This window comes from Anticarsia gemmatalis, chromosome 18 (assembly GCF_050436995.1).
Source record: "Anticarsia gemmatalis isolate Benzon Research Colony breed Stoneville strain chromosome 18, ilAntGemm2 primary, whole genome shotgun sequence".
In the NCBI taxonomy this organism is placed as follows: Eukaryota; Metazoa; Arthropoda; class Insecta; order Lepidoptera; family Erebidae; genus Anticarsia; species Anticarsia gemmatalis.
Window position 1 is genome coordinate 2,746,317 of NC_134762.1, and position 19,580 is coordinate 2,765,896.

General features: G+C 36.8%; 1 protein-coding gene across 4 annotated transcripts in view; it reads right to left on the minus strand.

Annotated features, from left to right (window-relative positions):
* The window catches only part of LOC142980727 (bridge-like lipid transfer protein family member 3B), a 43,478-nt gene that overhangs the window by 11,019 nt on the left and 12,879 nt on the right, over positions 1 to 19,580 (minus strand). For 2 of the 4 annotated variants that reach the window (XM_076126285.1, XM_076126288.1), the window contains exons 3-22: positions 13,543 to 13,653; positions 13,156 to 13,233; positions 12,020 to 12,124; positions 11,586 to 11,712; positions 11,167 to 11,327; positions 10,595 to 10,745; positions 10,067 to 10,193; positions 9,567 to 9,672; positions 9,077 to 9,191; positions 8,607 to 8,698; positions 8,198 to 8,333; positions 7,043 to 7,227; positions 5,552 to 5,666; positions 5,120 to 5,254; positions 4,475 to 4,644; positions 3,971 to 4,146; positions 3,166 to 3,302; positions 2,088 to 2,141; positions 1,054 to 1,188; positions 456 to 627 (exon numbers count right to left, since the gene is read on the minus strand). In XM_076126285.1, coding sequence (XP_075982400.1) covers positions 456 to 627; positions 1,054 to 1,188; positions 2,088 to 2,141; positions 3,166 to 3,302; positions 3,971 to 4,146; positions 4,475 to 4,644; positions 5,120 to 5,254; positions 5,552 to 5,666; positions 7,043 to 7,227; positions 8,198 to 8,333; positions 8,607 to 8,698; positions 9,077 to 9,191; positions 9,567 to 9,672; positions 10,067 to 10,193; positions 10,595 to 10,745; positions 11,167 to 11,327; positions 11,586 to 11,712; positions 12,020 to 12,124; positions 13,156 to 13,233; positions 13,543 to 13,653 — 2,588 coding nt within the window. The remainder of the gene's footprint in view (positions 1 to 455; positions 628 to 1,053; positions 1,189 to 2,087; positions 2,142 to 3,165; positions 3,303 to 3,970; positions 4,147 to 4,474; positions 4,645 to 5,119; positions 5,255 to 5,551; positions 5,667 to 7,042; positions 7,228 to 8,197; positions 8,334 to 8,606; positions 8,699 to 9,076; positions 9,192 to 9,566; positions 9,673 to 10,066; positions 10,194 to 10,594; positions 10,746 to 11,166; positions 11,328 to 11,585; positions 11,713 to 12,019; positions 12,125 to 13,155; positions 13,234 to 13,542; positions 13,654 to 19,580) is intronic. The other 2 variants (XM_076126286.1, XM_076126287.1) reach the window with 2 other exon arrangements.

Consider the following 19,580-nt stretch of genomic DNA (forward strand, 5'->3'; position numbering starts at 1 on the left):
ACTGAACCAATTTGCATGAAATTTGGTATGGAGATATTTTGATACCCGAGAAAGGACATAGGCTACTTTTTACCCCGGGAAAATGACGCATTTCCCGGGAAAATTCAGGTGGCGAACGAAGTCGCGAATAATCAATATTATAATGACATTAAATAAACAAAATTCCGTTGTCATGGCAACTGTTTTAATGGCGGATATGCCTTAGCGCGACTTCGTTATATATGAGATATAAATAATTTTAAGAATATTTTTCTTGAAAAAAAAACATATTTTATATCATCACGCTACGACCAATAGGAGAAGAGTAACACTAAAAAAGTGTTACAAAAACGTGGAAAATTCTGACCCATTCTCTCTTATGTGACGCAAGCGAAGTTGCGCGGGTCAGCTAGTTGGACTATAATTCATCTTTGGCTATCAAAAGCTCTAAATGTATTTCAGTTTGAAGTTGTTACCTGAATGCCATATCAGCATCATCAGGCGACTCGGCGGCGAGTCCGACGACGACGTATCGGTCACTGTCGGACGACGCGGTGGACGCTGCGTCACTGCGCGTGTCGTCTCGCGTCAACGCGCTGTCGATCGACGTCACTAGCGACGTGAACCCGCGACGCATTGATGAGAAACCTGAGAACCAACATTAATTTAATATTCTACACCTTATCGTATGGTTAGTGGTCAACCTAGTGTCAAAGTTGTTCAAGCCGCCCGAAGACCTTTGACGTGGCTTATACTCTACTGACAGCTTGAAATAAAGAAACCCGTAGGGACAACAGACAAAATGGTATTAAATGCAGATCATTTTATTTGTTCACCTTTGTCTCGTATCTACGTCATAGTATTCGATACAGATGTTTTCCCAATTTCACTTAAATTCCTGCTTTATGTGTCGATTTCTGTTGCTTATCCAATTCATTAAGATCCTTTAAGTCTATTCTAATCGCATTAATTATTAGATTTTCTTTGTATTTTATGAAAATAATAGCTATAAGGTATCATCACACGCGCCATAGGTTATGAAGTCAAAAACAAACCACATGTTTGTGAACTTACCTCCAAAACTAAGTCCAGGACTAGGAGGAGGTGGTTCTTCAATAGGTATCGGCTGACAGACCTCCACCGACGTGGTGGCCAGCACTCCGCTGTCACGGTCCATCATAGACGGCGCCATTGTCGCTTCTGAACCTACTGGAATATTAGCACATTAGTACTGCTGTATAAGTACGTATTTAATTAGTCAAATGAGTCTGATTTAATGCTAGAATTAAATATATTTTGTGTTTAGTTTTTTAAATAATGAATAGTGTAACATTTAAACTTTTAATTTCAAAGCTTCGGCTGCTTAGTAAAAGTGCCGCTGGTAAGGCTGCCTGTCCACCGAAGCGGAGCAAGGCTGCGGTGCGGAGAAACGGAGAAATATTAACCAATCGGAGAGAACTACTCACGAGGAGAGGAGATTTTGTGCACTCTTATTGGTTAGTATTCATCCGTTTCTCCGCACCGCAGCCTTGCTCCGCTTCGGTGGACAGGCAGCCTAATGATTGCATATTTGACAATGACGGCAATGAGTTTAAAACGTTTTGTAGCGATGATTTGTCAAGATTTAGCAGTGCCGACTCGACATATAAAAAAATATGGCTATAAATAACTTTATATATTAGTTAATACTGTGTGAATTGAGAAAAAGATAAAAGGTAGAAGCGTGAAATAGAGAAGAAAAGAGGTAAGAAAGTAGCTAGGAAAGTAGTAGTAGTAGTAATGTTTCGAATCATATTCCCATGCCATTTTCATGAGGCGCTCCGACTATTTAACAGTGCATAACTCTTGCTGTGAGTTTCATAAGACTATGAGAATTATAGCCTTAATGAAGAAATAATGTAGCAAACGACATTTTGTAACATCGTGAAAATGAGTCTACAGTTTTTGAGGCAGACTGTTAGCGTGTTTTCTTTAAAAACATAATGTTATAAATGTCAATTTTATTGCATATAATAATATAATGTCTAGTTAGTGCCCCATTCCTCACCACCATGTGTTATTTGTGCTGTAATTATAAATATAAGCGTTTGTACATAAACCTGACTTACAGCAGTTATCTTCGAGCGGTGTGGACGCCTCTAAAGTGGATATAGCCTGATGCTCTGAACACCCCAAAGAGAAGGCGACCAAGGAGGGACCAAGAAACAAACCAAATATATAACACAATCACTTTAATAAATTATATGTTAAATTTTATAATTTTGTTAAATTTTGACTCCTCTATAAAATATTTTTTGCATACATACATAAAATCTCACCTATTTTCAATAGGTATAAGCAGAGGCCAAAGAACGGCACTCTAAAATACCCTTGCCTTTAGGTAATTTAACAAACATACAAATTGCGGGCACTAACAGACTTTCACTGAGGCTATTGAAAACGCGTACGCTTATTTGTAGATGCACGCATCCGGTTTGCGATGTATAAAGTAAAATACTACAGAAATAGATGCCCAATTTTCAACACCTTTTAGTTTTGCAATACAATTATGAATTATTACTGTATTTTAGGCGTTGTAAAACCACGTATACATACGTGCGCGTATACCTTACGCGTATGCTTAATTTTTAAAAGTAATTGTTTATGTATTTTTGTCTTATGTTTTTAAGTCTCATTTGTATTAAAGTGATTGTAATAACAAAAATAAATTATTACTAACAAAAAGTTTTCCGCGGCTTTGCTCGCGTGTTAGTATTAAATTAACAGGCTTTAAATAAGAATACATAGTTTATCCAGTGACAGTTAGAATATATAGTTCATAATAATTAATTAACTTTCACTACATATACTATGAACAGGTTGAAGAGTAATTAAGTAGAGGCAGAGGAGAGAGACCAATTACAATAAATCAATTCATGTTGGTACAGTCTTGAGTGATAATTAAAAAACTAATTACTTCTGGTAATTGTGAACAACACTAAATACAGTTATAATGGTCAGTTAGGTCCACTAGTCAGCCTTTGAAAGCGCTAAATTTCATCTCACAAAAGAATTGGATTTGACGGCCAATAAGATTAATAGAGGTTTTTAATTCAATTTAGGCGATTGCGACAAATGCATTTTTTTAATCATCAATCAAGAATAATTTACTAGCAATATCAGTATAAAAATTATAGTGTCACTCACCCATTTTAAGGTCCTGCAAGCTAGAAGAGTCAAGCGGTACGCTGTCTAGATCTCTGGAAGACTCCTGTCCCGGACAGTTGGATGGAAGCACGAATGTTAACTCCACTGCTGGGACCACTACGCCTATTACTATTGACCTGAGAAAAAGACAGAAAAAAGTAAGCAGGGTTGTTTTGTGAGGGTATTTGAATTGAAATTTTGACGCACTTGTGTATGGGCGCGTTCCCACTATGTCGCAACGATTAATTTATCGTTGGACGACTGTCGTCTCTAGCTGTTCCCATTATAACGATTGTCTGTCGTCAAAAAAAAAATATCGTTTAGTAACTGTCGTATCTAGCCGTCCCCACTGTCACGATAATCTGTCGTTACTGCAAAAAATGTCGTACACAACAGTAAATCATGTCGTTTTATATGTGAACACCTCCATTTAAACATAAAAGCCACGACACTTAAAACTACACGATTATCTGTCGACATAGTCGGAATGTGCCCTATATGTGAAGTTAAGTACGTATACAGAAGTATACGTGCATTATACCATGAGACGTAAACGAAATTTTAATTTTAATGTATACTTTATTAACATACGAAAAATAGATTACGATTGGTCAAGCAATATTTAGCTCAAACCTTTTATACTTACGTTACTTTTGCGGTGAATATTTAACAAAAATATTTTTATTACTATTTTTAGCCGATAGCGAAGTTTTTATACCAGTACCTTATCAAAAGTAGGGTTCTCTAAATAATATACCCCAAGAAACTATAAAAACTGATGAAGAAAATAGTAAAGGTGTCTTACCCTTCTTCAGCATCAGGTTGTCTTTCAGCATCATGAGCTAACCAGGCGCTCATCTCGGAGATGCGCTCCAGCTGTCTCATGAGGAACAGCATCTGGTAGTGATTGAGCTGCAACCCCGCCAGGCCGCATGTTCGCGCCACCACCCAGATACGAGACATGTTCTCGTCAAAGCATATCTATTGTAAAATAAAATAATGTTACACTTAAAAAACTTTAAGCTAAACTTGTTATCATTTTCTATGAAGTCAATATATAAATCAATATATAATATTTTGACTATGTTTGTTTACATATTAATACTTTAATGTCTTTATACAACATCGCTCATAAATATGTCTTTTAAATTGTTAAGTTTTGTAGATTATTTATACGGCATTTGCTAGAAGAAATTTAAAAGACAAACCCAGATTAGGTACGCTTTGATATAATCAAGGTTGAGTAACCACTTCTTATATTTAATACAAACAAGTAAATCCACACTAATCAACTACAATATCAACATACCCATGCAGTGAGCGGCGTGGCATCCAACAACGGAGCAGGCTTATAATTAGTAGCTCGCGCCCCGCAGAAGTCTGCCCACAGAGGTTCGACTCTTGCACACCACACAGCCCTGTTCTCTCGCCACAGTAGCTCCGGCGTGATGGATGTGCCGCGGTCTATGTCGTCCAGATCTATAAAGTATATGAAACAATTTGATATTTAATAGATACAGACAATGATTAGCTTCTATTATATAATCTACTTATGCCTCGCTGAACTAAGCAACTAATACAGTTTTAAATTCACTGCGTCGCAAATTGCTGTCTGGTCAAGGGGTATACGTAACTATGATGTTCTTACTCAGTTTTCGCGGTTATACCTTCGGAAAAATGTAGCCTATTTTTTCTTTTTCTAGGCATAATATATGACCTTTTTAAATTTTATAAAATCTGCGAAAAGAGCTCTTAAGTGAACGACGGACAAATAATCACACTTTCACATTTATATTAGAATTAATTCGTATACACATCATTACATACAGACATAAAATCACGCCTTCTTCCCAGGCAGAGACCAGAGAACGCCACTTGGTACGATCCTTACAAACTTCCTTTACTTCATTCACATCCATACATCTTGTCTTTATCCATATGAAACAATACTCACTGTCAGCATGTAATATAAACTGTTCATGTATGGGGTCCATGTCGTCTACGGCACATGGGAACTGTCCGCGAGGCGGCGCTGATCTACGTAACGCTGATAGTATAGACGCTAAATCCGCACGCGTACCGGCTGAATCTGTAACAAAATTACAAGGATTCATTTTAACATCGTTTATTTTTGAACTCATTTTATTCTCTGGAAACACTGTCGATTTAGTACAATGCTCGAAGACTAGTACGCACACGTATCTTGTAATCGGTCTATAAAAACCAATTGCACGCATTGAGTGTGTTGCACGTTTTATAGAATTCGCAATTTTAACCAATGGTACTAAATAGAAAACACTGTACACACAAATCTATGACAATAATGTTTAAATCCTGTCTGTCTGAATATATTTATAGTATATCATTCTTGGTATAAGAAACTCACTAGCTCTAGGCGATTCTCTGACGTTCGTAAGTGTTGCTCTGGCAGTACATATCTGTAACTCTTTGGGCCTATCTCGCTGTTGGGAGACGTGTTCTGATCCTGCTTCAAGAACAATCTGCAACAAGAAAAAATAAATATTGTTTTATTGAACTATACGAACTTTAGAGACACTGATGTCAAGCGTGTTTGGACATCAGTGGCGAAGGCTCCATACATCTCGATTCCTACCGGCTTCCCTTTCTGGACAGACCTAATATTAGTGTTAAATTAAGAGTTTACTATTGCCAAATAATACACAATTAATAAATAATCATCAATATTTAAAACGTAATCTTTAACTAGAATCATTAATCTAATCGAAATAGTACGAAAACGCCTACCCTTTAAAAATTACGCGCCGCTAAAAACGCAACGTGAAGTAATAATAATGAAATAAGCCGGAGGCGCTGATCGGGAATCGCGTACAATAAAAACTATGGCGGCGATGTCGCTTACGACCTTTTGGATCGCGCTTTACACCGCGCTGCATAGTGGCGAGCAAGCCGGAGGAAGAGCGGGTTGCCTCGCGCTACAGCGCTCGCGCCGCGGCGGACACATGATCTTACGCATGTTTCTGTCGCGGTGCGAGCCGCGTGCAACAGCGAGATGGCAAAATATAAGCTAAGCATCCTGCATAAGTATGAGTCGAACATTAAATTCTTCACCAGTTTGACATTAGGTTATGTTTGTTTACTGTTTACATCTTTCGCGCGCTCTACAACAAATTAGAATATTTGTGTTTATTACAACATTATTCCTTAGTAAATGTGTTTGTGCATAACTGTGAATGTATCAGTGTATTAAACAGTAATTGTTTTGCATGTATCCATTGGAGTACAATATATTCATTTTGTTAGATTTATAGGTTAAAGTCATTTCTATAAAAGTGTTCTTGTATGTTTTTGTGTAATGTTTTTGGTATTTTATTGCTGATAAATACATTCTAAATTGTGTGCACTGGTTGTTTATTAACATATTATAACTAAATACAAAACAAGCATGATTAGGTAGCATGGTAGGTACCTATGTATTATTAGACTGTAGAAAGAGAAATAAGAGACTGTAGTTGAATGTAGATAATACTCTCTTATTGTTATTATGCAGTAATACGCTATTTTTACGTCGGCATTCTTACGATGTCCATATGTAGGTACTATACCTAGACAATGACTTATAGCTCCGGCTTGCCTTCTATAAATATTGACCCTTCGCCACTGTTGGACATAGTATTCGAAAACGCAGTACATGAAAGTTTTGAACCAACTCAAAATATTTCACCTACTGCACGATTTTCTACACTCGGTACTATCGTAGTAGGGAGCATTAAACTTTATAAATTACTCTTCATCTTGTGGAATACGCGAGGGCTAATTAATTTTTCATGCCGAATTTCACTATGGCTACCCGGTAGTTTTTAGTAAGTATATATCTTAAGTACCATATATGCCGTACCTTGGGCATAATAGCCTCCATCCGAACATCCATATACGGCGGAGGCAGTCCCTCCTCCTGCTCGGGTTCCTCCTGCTTGAGAGCGCGCGCCACGTGCGGCAGGAAGGCGCCCAGCCACACCACGCTGGGCACGTCCACCGATATACGGACTGGTGATAACTGCACGTACATTTTAGGGGCTGGCACTGAAAATAAAATTGTCTTGTTTATACAGATCTATATATATAAAAACTAGCTGACCCGCGCAACTTCGCTTGCGTGACATAAGAGAGAATGGGTCAGAATTTTCAACGTTTTGTAAGACTTTTTACTGTTACTCTGCTCCTATTGGTCGTAGCGTGATGATACAAAATATGTTTTTTTCACGAAAAAAATTACTCAAAATTATTTATATCCCTTAATATAAAGAAGTCGCGATAAGGAGGCTTATCCGTCATTAAAACGGTTGCCATGACAACGGAATTTTGTTAATTCAATGTCATTATAATATTAATTATTCGCGACTTCGTTCGCCACCTGAATTTTCCCGGGAAATGCGTCATTTTCCCGGGATAAAAAGTAGCCTATGTCCTTTCTCGAGTATCAATGGCTGGACCGATTTTACTAATTCTTTTTGTGTTGTATTTGTTATTATTAGGAGAAGGTTCTCACGGAAAAAAATATTAAGAAATTCTCTAAGAAATATTGAAAAATAGACATTTAATTTTGCGTATTTTAGGTGACGAAGTTCGCTGGGTCAGCTAGTACCTATTTTAAAAAAAAATTACTGTTCTAAGGTGATCATATATTTAAAGTTCCTCTCTCAATCAGGGAGGAGATTTAACTACAGTTACGCCCAGTAGTAGGACCATCATGGGTTCAAAGTAACAAGTCATTTAAAGACACCATATTTGGGGCTTTAGTTTTATGGATTACTAATTTAAGCCCTCTAATTTCTAGCTCACAAATAATACAATCACGTGTCTTATCCCCATTAAAAATCGTACGAACGTATACACCCGTATACGTTCCTGCATATTCAAATGCAGATACGTTCTAGTATAAACATTTGTTTCTGATACTTTCTTTAGCCTTTATGAGATTATCACAATCATATCCCTGGGCAAACAAAATAGCCATTTACAAATTTACAGTACAGTGATATTGTAGACCTACCAGGGAAGCACACGTCTCCCGGATAATAGAAGAAGGTAAGTTCAGCGTGCAGCAGCCCCGCGTCGCCCGGCAGCGTGGCCTTCTCCGCGCTCACCAGCGGCCGCGGCGCCTCGCGGGACTTGGAGCCCGTCGATACCTGCCATATGCCATGCGAAACTATGTACTACCTTTCATCTATAATCACCTTGGTTTTACAAAGACTTAGGCCCAGCATCACAGTTTATCAATAAGTGTTAGATAACCTTTCTGTTAAGTAAAGTGTCAACAAATGTATGAAATCAACTGTCCACATTCTTTCTTGTTACAAGTTATGTGTTAGAAACTTAGAATTTGTGAAAGCGGGTTTTCGGGAATAATTTGGCCGCTATCATTTAGTTTCAATTCTAATATTTTCATAAATGATATTTACCTTATAAACAGTGAAGTCGTCTATCCTAAGTACAAGACACGTGGTCATCAGCTTGCCGAGTTGTTGCAGTATTCGCGTTCTCGTCGGCGATGCTGTAACCAAACCAATAATAATGATCAGAAATCTTAGTTCATATAATCTCATCAAAAATTTCAGAAATAAGACAATATATCTTCGCCGACAACTACGAAACTGGAGTCGAATTGCAACCTCGCTATCAGCAGTAACATACACTAGACTTTAAAATTATAGATTAATACTAGCGGACCCGACAGACGTTGTCCTGTCCAATAAATTAAAAATTAATTAATAAAACATTGTCCAGCGGACAAAATTGTGAATCTAAACCATTCTCAGATCCCCTTGAACACACACAAAAAATGTCATCAAAATCGGTCCAGTCGTTTAAGAGAAGTTCAGTGACATACACACTTACAGAAGAATTAAATATATTAAGATGAGCGTGTTACCTTGTGAGGTAGTAGTGTTAGTGGACGGAGCGGAGGAAGCGCTGTGTTGTGTGGGCGGCTGCTTGTGCTTGATGCCGTTCGACACCGGCTCCTCGACCTTCTCGCTCTGGCTCGTCTGAACACCAAACAGAACAATATTCATTATAAATTCAGTAACTATGTAACACTAAATAGCGGCTATGAAGGTGCTATCGATATAAGCACTTCCTAATGTATAGAAAGTTGTAAATAAATATTATGAATATTAAGTGCATTCTTATTAAATTGTTTGTTTCAGCTGTGCCTTTCGGAACGTGCACGTGTAAATACGTATGTACTTACAAAGCGTGCATATTATTATGTCAAAAACTCGTATACTACCCGTTGGGTCCTTCATTTTTACATCTACAACGAATGGCACAACGCACATATCTTTTCCACGCATTGATTAAAGTATCAATACATGTTTATTGTTTATAGAGATCTATTAATTTGATGAATGATTACTTACTTTATTACTAGGTGTAAGCGGCCGTGGGTCGAGAGAGTCGAGCAGCGTGGTGCAGAAGGAAGACAGAGCTTGTGACAACCACTGACTGTGTGGCGTCGCTGCTTCTCTAAAAATAATATACACTTATGTTAGATATATATAAACTGCGTCTATGGCGACTGCCTACGCAACATAATAGCAGAACATTCGTTAAATATCGTTGGACAAGTAATTATTTTAGTACTAGAAGAAAAACCACGCTCTTTGTGTTGTTTAATAGAATTAAATGAAATACTATAGGTATGAAAATTATAGATGCAGATAGCTTGGTTAATAAAAGTGACTCTATACAAAAGCAGATCTCAGAATAAGAGAGACGTGAGTGTTCAAACCTTCAACTAGCGAAAAGCATGTTAGATAAGTTTAATTTCATAAAAAAAATACTATTTATTAACTTTCTGAAATGTTTCCTTTACACTTAAAACACTAGTATTATTAAAAAGTAACGTTTGTGTACTAACCGGTACCCTCTCCAATGTCTCCTGTCGTCAGAAGCCTTGTGATAAGGGAACAGATCTGCCTGCATGCTTACTAGAGTTACTTGAAGTGCGCCACCGTTTGATAACGACGGCTTTTCTGATCTACCCACTGTAAATATACAGACAGATTTATTAGTACATAGGATACAATATAAAAAGGGATTCGATTTTATACAAAAGTAATGCATATTTTCGGTTCAGACTAATATTGGATTTATAACCTAATAAGCTTAAACTTTAGCTTATTAGGTTATAAAAAAGTGCCGTAGAAATTTCAATGAATAACAATATTATATGCATAGTTTGGATAATTTACAACATCACGACTTAAAGCTCGCGATACGCTCGTTACCTATACGCATTTACGGCACGTATAAACGTGCACGTGCGTATACGTTACTTCAAAATGCATACGTTCATACGATTATTTCAACAGATATCCGTGTTTTTCTTCAAAACACGTGAAATATATATAATACAATAACTTCGATATTAGTGCGTATTACTTACATCCAGGGTCATCACACAGATGCAGGTCGATTCTTGGCGCGAGCAGATGGTACGAGGTCTCTCGCACGTCATGTTTGGCGAACATTCGCGCCAATATATCTCGTTCACCAGACGTTGACTTTGTAGGGATTGGCTCCCGGGGTTCTTCGATCTGACGGAGAAGTAACAAGATTTATTAGCATAGCAATTTCATTCATTCATTCATTTTTTCATTAATTGGCCTGTGTCCATCTATTGCAGATAATTCAGGTGGCGTCAGATAGAGGAATATATAATTAAATTAATTCAGCAATTTCATTACTGCTAAATTCGAAGTCTCGAATTTGCTCTAGTATCTTTTACAAGTATTAACTTGTTAATTTCACTGTGTGAGTATGTTCGTATGTGACGTATATGTGCATGAACTGCCTGTAATGTAAACTAAAGCCACAGCCAGCCACAAATACGGTCACATTTTTGCATAGTGTAGTAACCATGAGTTGATTACAAGTGGAATAAACCGCTAAAATACTATTTCGATTACTGACTAGACTGCAATGCAATTTATCATCGTAAGTGTAAAATAAACTGACCTTCCTAAGTGCTTTAGCTCTAGTAGCAGCAGCCGTGGCCCGTCGTACAGGTTGTGCCAACGCCGCAGCACATGCTAGGGCGGCGCGGAGCTGACCGTCTGTTAGGGCCCACGCTAGAGGCTCAGGGCAAATGGCCAGACGAGAACCGACTACTGAGCAGTCTGAAACAATGCATTAAAGCAGCTTTCTACTTACAATTAAAACATAGGTGAATAGCGAAACTACAAAGTTTTATATTGTCAATTGCTTATCACAAGACGCAAATGTATAAATATTTTCATAGTTTCAAAATGACACGTTATGACACGACTTGTTTACACCACAGACATCAGTTAAAAAATATCTACGGAAAGCTATGTTTACTATTTTTAATTAAAGACATTTTAGTACTAATATTGAAGGAGCTCATAATATTTTACCTGATAATCTCTTTTTGATAACGATCCGACAGTGTGTATTTCCGAGCAGCAGTCGCAAAGGCGGTAGATTCGCGGCGGCTGCACCATGCGCCTTCGCTTCTATACGCGCACTTTGCCATTCTAGTTCCTGAAAACATAGATATCAAAGCGTCAGAAATAACATAGTAAAACCGCGATTACTTTCGACATGTTCATTAAACAAATAATTGTTTTCTTGAATGAATACTTGGGACAGGTGTAAAGGCTGTAACCATTACACTATAAAATTATACATCGCAAAAAAAAAACTTCTAACTTTCAGGGTGTATGCATGCTTACGAAGAAATAGGCCAGACCTTTGCCTATGACACGTATAATAGAAAATAGATAGATAGGAAAGGGTTTTTGATTGTTTATTTTATCAAATTTATGAAAAATATTGCTGTAAATGGTACCTTAAATATAAGCAGTTGTCCGGTGTCAGGTGATTTGATTCTAGTCAGTCTTAGGTCACCCTTACGACCTTCCGGCGTGCGGGACTCCACCGTCACTCTTGAGATCTGAAATATTAACACACACCTTTATTTATAAACTCTATTAAGTATCATACATTTATTTATGGAGGTTACTTCTTAATCTAACAGAGGGAGTAACTTTGCAGTTATTTTGTTATTTACGATCAATAACTTAAACTAAAATTGCTTACGGGAAAACCCAAGTCGAATAATGAATCAATCAATATTTAATTAACTTTAAAACAATAAGCACTAAAATGATTCTCATTACTTATTATTATTTTTCAATTTAATGCTGGTCTTGATTATTATTATAATTAATTTATAAACAATGTATGATTTATTGTATAATAATAAACCTTTTGTTCTAGTACTCAATTAGGTTGTAGCTTGATAAGACTTCAAGTAGGAATTAATATACATTTTCATGATTCATCGGTGTAATTAACACATAATTATAATCTATACTGTAAAGTTGGTCATAAAACAATAGCCACTTTATTATTTAATTCTCATGTCTGTATAGACTTCTTCTTCTTTGTGAAATATAACAATAATATAGTGAAACGACGTATTTTCAGCTATAGCAGATATTTTCTTACAAAGCTTAAACGGATGGTATGCGATGTACGTGCGCGTAATGCGTATACGTGCACGCACTTATTGTAATTTATTTTTCAAGTAGATGATATATTGATTACTAGCTGACCCGCGCAACTTCGCTTGCGGCCAATAAGAGAGAATGGGTGAAATTTTTTCTCGTTTTTGTAACATTTTTTACTGGTACTCTGCTCCTTTTGTGATGATATATAGCCTATGTCCTTTCTCGGGTATCAAAGTATCTCCATACCAAATTTCATGCAAATTGGTTCAGTAGTTTAGGCGTGATTGAGTAGCAGACAGACAGACAGACAGACAGACAGAGTTACTTTCGCATTTATAATATTAGTATTGATTAAGGCTTTTCTACTCGTATAACAAGAGCTGAAGCTCAAATCCTTCTCAAAATGTATACTTTTCAATATGTCAACGAAAAATGTATTAAATAAGAAGTTTGAATATGTTGTAATATTTACCTGAACACTGCTGGTGAAAGCTTCGCAATTAAAATCTATTTGCACGTGGTTCACAGCCACTGATATTCCATCTATTACCTGAAAAACGTCAAAATGTAATAACAGAATCATACGAGTACTTAAGACAAAAGAGTACCTATTGATAACATAAGATTTATGAAACAGAAAGACTGACAGCCTAACAGGCCAAGAAAATACCTTTTAAATATTCAAAACCAATAAGTACTTAACGACCACTTATTAGTTTACTGTAATCTATAAGACTTAAGAGTATTTGGTCAGTCAAATTCATGACGAAGATTCCTACCGTTTAAATTACTCGCTACTCTACTCTACATCTCATTCGTTAAATTACGGAAATGAATCAAACAGTTTTGCTCACATTACCTTATGTATATAGCTATATTTGCCCGGAACTGGCAGCGCGCCGGCCGCGCTCGGATTCATCACGCGCGGCTCCTGACATACTTCCAGCGCTATGTGCACCTCGTCGAGATTCTGAAAACAATCATTGCACTTTTAAAAACTGTATTAATAGACTAGTAGTATGAGACTATTTGTCAGAAAGTCTATCATAATGTTTATACAAGAACGTCGTGGGGAAACCAGAATTCGTAGTTTTTCACAGGTGTTAAAACTGCTTCGCCTTTCTAGAACTTTTCAGGACCATGCAACAAATGAACAAATCTAGCGAAGAGGGAGTTCTCGGAGCACGTGACCTTGTCAAGCATCTGAGTATGTAACAGTTTTCTTTCAGTGTGGTAACTGAAAGAAGTTGAATGCATTTAAAATTTCGCGCCGAAGGAAAATGTCAGCTGGCAGTATCTTCATTAAAGAGAAAAGTTTAGACTAGTTTTCATTCTATTAGGTAGGTACTAGTCCAAGTCACGATAGCTTAAAAGTGTAAAACAACCTATCATGTTTTTATTAAGACTTTAATATGAATCAGAATCAGTATTCACATAGCTAATAGCATTAAATGCAAGTCACTTCGGTAGCTAAGTGCAGCGGGAAACCTAGGTAATTACGTTAACCGCAGTACAGGCTAACTATAATTTACAATAAATTGGAGTACTTAGTAATCAGAATATAGCAACATTTGATAGGATTTGAGAACTATAGCACTAATTACTTCTTTTTATAATCATAGTTTTCTATCTACCTTTAGTAACTCTTTACTTTTTTGGCTAATAAACGGTTAAGTAGGTATCTTCGTCCATTGCTAGCTGGTAATAAGTATTAGATAATCGAAAAGGACACCAAAAAATTCCTAGTTGCGGTTCTAAAATTTAAAAACCTGGTCAGTTTAAAATTAATGCCATTAAACAAGATACGTATCGGTCAATGTAGGTCAAACCCCAATTATGACCAATTGGACAACACACCTATTCAAACAAGGAGATTATTATTTAATTATCGTATGGTTAGTGGTCAAAGTTACTCATACCAACCGAAAGCCTTGGACATGGCTTCACGGCTGTTAAAGTGATAACATTTGAGACGATCTAACATCTTCTAGAGCATGGAGACGTCCAAATCTAATAGCACCAGACGGCGACCCATCTGTGGATTGATCGCGGCAAGCGTTGCTTAACCCACAGATCGTTTACAGACTGGTGAGCGCAACAGGCTATGAGCGCCTCGAACATGGATATGACCTATTTACGTTATCTTAAACCGGGTTCGACTAAACGCAAGGGGTAACACCCAGCTCAAATACTATGCTCGAGAGTCGAAAGTCCGAGCCATGGATTGCTTAACTCACTGATCGTTTCGACAAGGAACGTAAGTGGCTATAAGCGCTTCAAACAAAAATGAATGATAAAACAATTACTTAATTAATTGATAATGGCAATCTTTAAAAATACTTTAAGGGGAATCCCCGAAAGAACATAAAAACACGTTTTATGAAGATTTTTATAAATAGAAACATTGTACGGGCCGTTTGTTTTATGATGTCGTCAAAAGTTCGTCTCTCATCCCGTATGAATTGATATTACAGCCATATTGCCGGCGAAGTGTGTCGTTATGGTAAATAGGTTATGGGGTCACAAAAGTATGGGAAAATCTCCGAGAAAAAACAAAAGTGTTGACTTTTGTTATTGTGGTACTATATTTTTTACAACGGCGCGGGATAAGTATGAAGTTATGAAACTTGATAGGCTAAGACCAGTTCGTGTATTAACATTGAATAAGCAATACTTTATACAGTGATAGTCGAGTGGTATAAGTTGGTAGCTCCCACGCAAGTGGTTGCAAGTTCGAATCTTGCAACACACCAATGACTTTCGGAAGTTATGCGTGTATCAAAAATCATTATCACTTGATCCAACGGAGAAGGAGAACATCGTGATGCAACCTTGCATGCCTGAGAGTTCTTTAGAACAGTTCTTGATGGAATGTGAAGTCCCCAACCCACAATTCGCCAGCGTAGTGGACTCAAGGCCTAACCCCTTCCTGATTACGGGAGGAGACCCTTGGCCAGCAGTGGGCCATTAATGTATAATTTATTTTATATATTTATAAGAAATACTTTGGGAAGACATCTCCTAAGCCTGATTGATTCAATATTCGACCGAAGCAGTACTTTACCGCAATTTGTCTCATATTTATTGGACACGGGTATCCATTTAGGATCGGACAAGTAAGGTAGAGATAGTAATCATATAAAAACAAAATGCTCAAGAATAACATGACTTAAATGTTCCCAATTTCATGTTTGAAAAGTTGTAGGTATATAACAAAACTAGCTGCTACCAGCGACTTCGTCTGCATGAAAAGATTTCCCGGGGAAATAGTATCCTACAAGTTAATCCAAGTTAAAAGCTATTGGTATACCAAAGTTCATTAAAATCTGTGTAGCAGTTTCTTTGTAATAATTTTCATCACGGAAAATCCTTTTACGCAAATGAAGTTACCGGCGAAAGCTACTTAAACAATAAAAATAATCTGACTTCAGTATTCATGTTTGAAAATATCTAAATACGTAACAAAATCTATTGACGCAAGTATAAAGTATACTAAAACGAAAAAATAGCCATTCCTTTAGATTCATATACGTTTATTGGCTCATTCCGCGACTGGTATTCCCAAAGCCGTGACTAACACGTGTTAGACGAAACAATAAGGAATCCTTATAAAAACTGGTAATTTTTCCTCAAGCGTATTATTCAATGTAATGTTTGTGTGTGTTTGTAGGACGTAAGGCGAGAATTGTTGAATGGATTTTGATTGGACTTTTCTGATCGAAAGTGCAAGTTAAAAACTGCTATGTGTTTAAAATACAATATCAGCCTAGCCTTTTCTCCAACTATGTTGGAGTCGGCTTCTAGTTTCATCGGATGCAGCTGAGTACCAGTATTTTATATGGAGCGACTGCCTGTCGGACTTCCACAACTCAGTTGCCTGGGTGACAAGATACCCCTCGATAAGACTAGTTTCAAATTAGATATTAGTTTTAATAAGACTAGTTTTCAGACTTTTAAGCTTCTGACTACTAGTAACGGCTGTTAAAGATCTTTGAAAATTACTACCGGGACCCGCAATTTAACGAGCCTTCCGAAACATGGAGGAGCTCGGTATGTGTTATATGGTCATCCATCCACGGAACAACTTTGGCAATGGTATCTTAACATTAGCGATCTATCTGCGCCCGCTGTTATAAATACAGTTGAATGAATAAAATTTAATTGATCGGAAATTACCAACTATTTTCGAATTTGTTCTGTAGATAGATTGTAATGAAAGTGTAAGACGTCAGGTTAATTGCTAACCAAAACTTATCTAAAGGTGTTAAAATATACGGTTGTTTACATTATAGAGACCATGCATATTTAATGGATCAATGTAAATATGGTATATTAATTCTAAGTAGGTACATGAATAACAGATAGACGTGCTATTAATCATTGATTCTGAGAATTGTATAGGTGTTTATTATCCTGTTTATAGTAAAAGGGAAAATTTAGACTCTAGACTGTTGTAATATTATGAAAAAACTTGCTCGATTGATTGAACTATAGGTTTTTATAACAGTTTTTGTAGAGTTCGGCACTGAATGGAAAATAAACTAACATTTTTCTAAGCATCTTCTAAGACAATACAGAATCTTGGGTCCATGGCCAGTGTAATCAGCTTTGAAACGTCAAACAATTCAAATAACGCAACAGTTGAAAGGTTTTGTCACCAGGTTTAACACAAAAATAAAACAACCTGGGAAAATATCAATAAGAAGTTGAATTATATCTACTTCTTTTTCAATCTCTTACTTCCTAATTCAAATATAAAGCTAGGCTTCATCATATACTTACAAAACATTTGGACAAGACTACAGTCATAGCAAAACCCTCTTCCCTTCCAGTCCCAATAGACTACTAAGGCTTAGTTGAACAAACTACCGTAACTTGTAGAACAAAACTTTAGTTTCAACAGTAATGTAAGACAGTGCTGTCACGATTTACATACGCATTATGCAAAGTTATGTTATTAAAGCACACTGTCAGGGCTTGGCACGGCATTAGAGGCCGTATTTATAAGTGAATATAACTGCGTAAGAGATAGGGAAGACTTCCCAGGCGTATTATTTAAGTAGTCTTTTCCGTGTAAGAATTGCGTTGGGCTCGTATTTTCGCTGCACTTTGGAAGCTCTCTGAACTTAAAGGGGGGATTTCCTACGACTATCGACTGAAGATGGCCAGCTAGCTATCGACGAGTGTATGAAATACTAATCAGCGCCTCTAATGGTCTTTAAATTATTTTTAAACGACGATGAAAATTTTGAATGTCAAACGCTTGCTAGTCGATAGTACCCATAGCTTTCTGTGATTATCCAATATCGATTTACAGCATTCAATATCATTCGCGAATGTCAATTAAGTTACTATGTCAAGGAGGCGTTTTAAAACGTAATGCGTGTATTGCACTCATGCAATATTCGCCAATGTGTTTACACCCGGAAAGACAGAGTTATTTCCTAGTAAAATATATTTCAAAGTATGAGAATAAAGCATAAAGGCTTTTAACAAAGAGAGATCTAATTAGCACAATGCACAGAAGGATGCTTTGACTGCCTCCGTGGCGCAGTGGTTTAGGTCACCACGCCGATACCACTGCATCGGGAGGTCGTGGGTTCGATTCCCACACGGAGCAATTATTTGTGCGATTCACAAATAATTGTTTCGGGTCTGGTTGTGCTTTGTGTCCGTTGTTTGTATGTTTGTAAAAGTCCCCGCGACACAAGAGCAATTCTTAGTGCGGGAGTTGTCTTTAAAATAATAATAAAAAAAATAATAATAAAATAATAAAAAATGTTTATTTGTAGAAATTCTTTCATAAGGCAAGTGGACAACTAATTTGCTTGTTCTCGGATTTCGCCTCTATCTTGCAGTCCAACAACTTAGTAGAAATCATAACTTTTAAACTCTCGCATTGCATTTTTAATAGAATACGGGAATTAACGCGAACACGCATTTTACCTTAAACTCTCGTCAATCGCGTTAGTAGAAAGACTTGTTTGCAATGTACGCAGGTGACGGAGGCACCCAAAATTTTGATTAGAGCATCATTTACTCGTCAGTCTTATACCGTCGACGATTACTTGTTTTCTACGGTTACTTTTTATTGGAAATCTTCTCAAATTTCAATTATACTTAAGGTAAATCGTGCAATCCAAGGCTCTTTACTAGCCAGCGAGTCGTCGTATGACCTCCAAAAATAGGACTTAACTCCACAATATTACCACAAGTAGCAATTGGCAGTATTCAATACTTTGACCAGACAATAGACAGACATTCTTGTTCTATTGTTCACTGTTGAAGCAGTTATCAAAAAGCGGAAACAATGAGTTAAGGATTTCAACAATGCTCAGAGGAAACTGTAAATTATTTGAATTGCGGTTTAAATAATTGATGCTAAATATTTAATTAATTGTTGAATATTTCTGTTATTTATTTTTGTGGTTGACTGATTAACTTTTTTTTTATTTACTATAATATAAATAAATAATAAATTTAACTCATGACTGTCCCACTCCTGGGCAAGGGTCTCCTTCTGTAATAAGGGAGGGGTTTGGGCCTTGAGTCCATCAAGCTGGCCAAGTGCGGGTTGGTGACTTCGCATGCCCTCAATAAATGTATTAAACCAATTTTAGGCAAGCAGGGTTTCCTCACGATGTTTTCCTTCACCGTTGGAGCATGTGATAATTATTTCTAATACACACATAGCTTCAAAAAGTCATTGGTGTATTGCCTCGGGTAGAAACTGTGACCACTTGCATGGGAGGTGTCAACTTATACCACTCGGCTACCACTGCTTATATTATTATAATACAGATACATAAATAAACTTTTAGTTATTATTAAGAAAACTAATTTATTGTAAGGCCACAGCTAGCGGCTAGGATCCGAACATAATTTCGCGTTGAAATT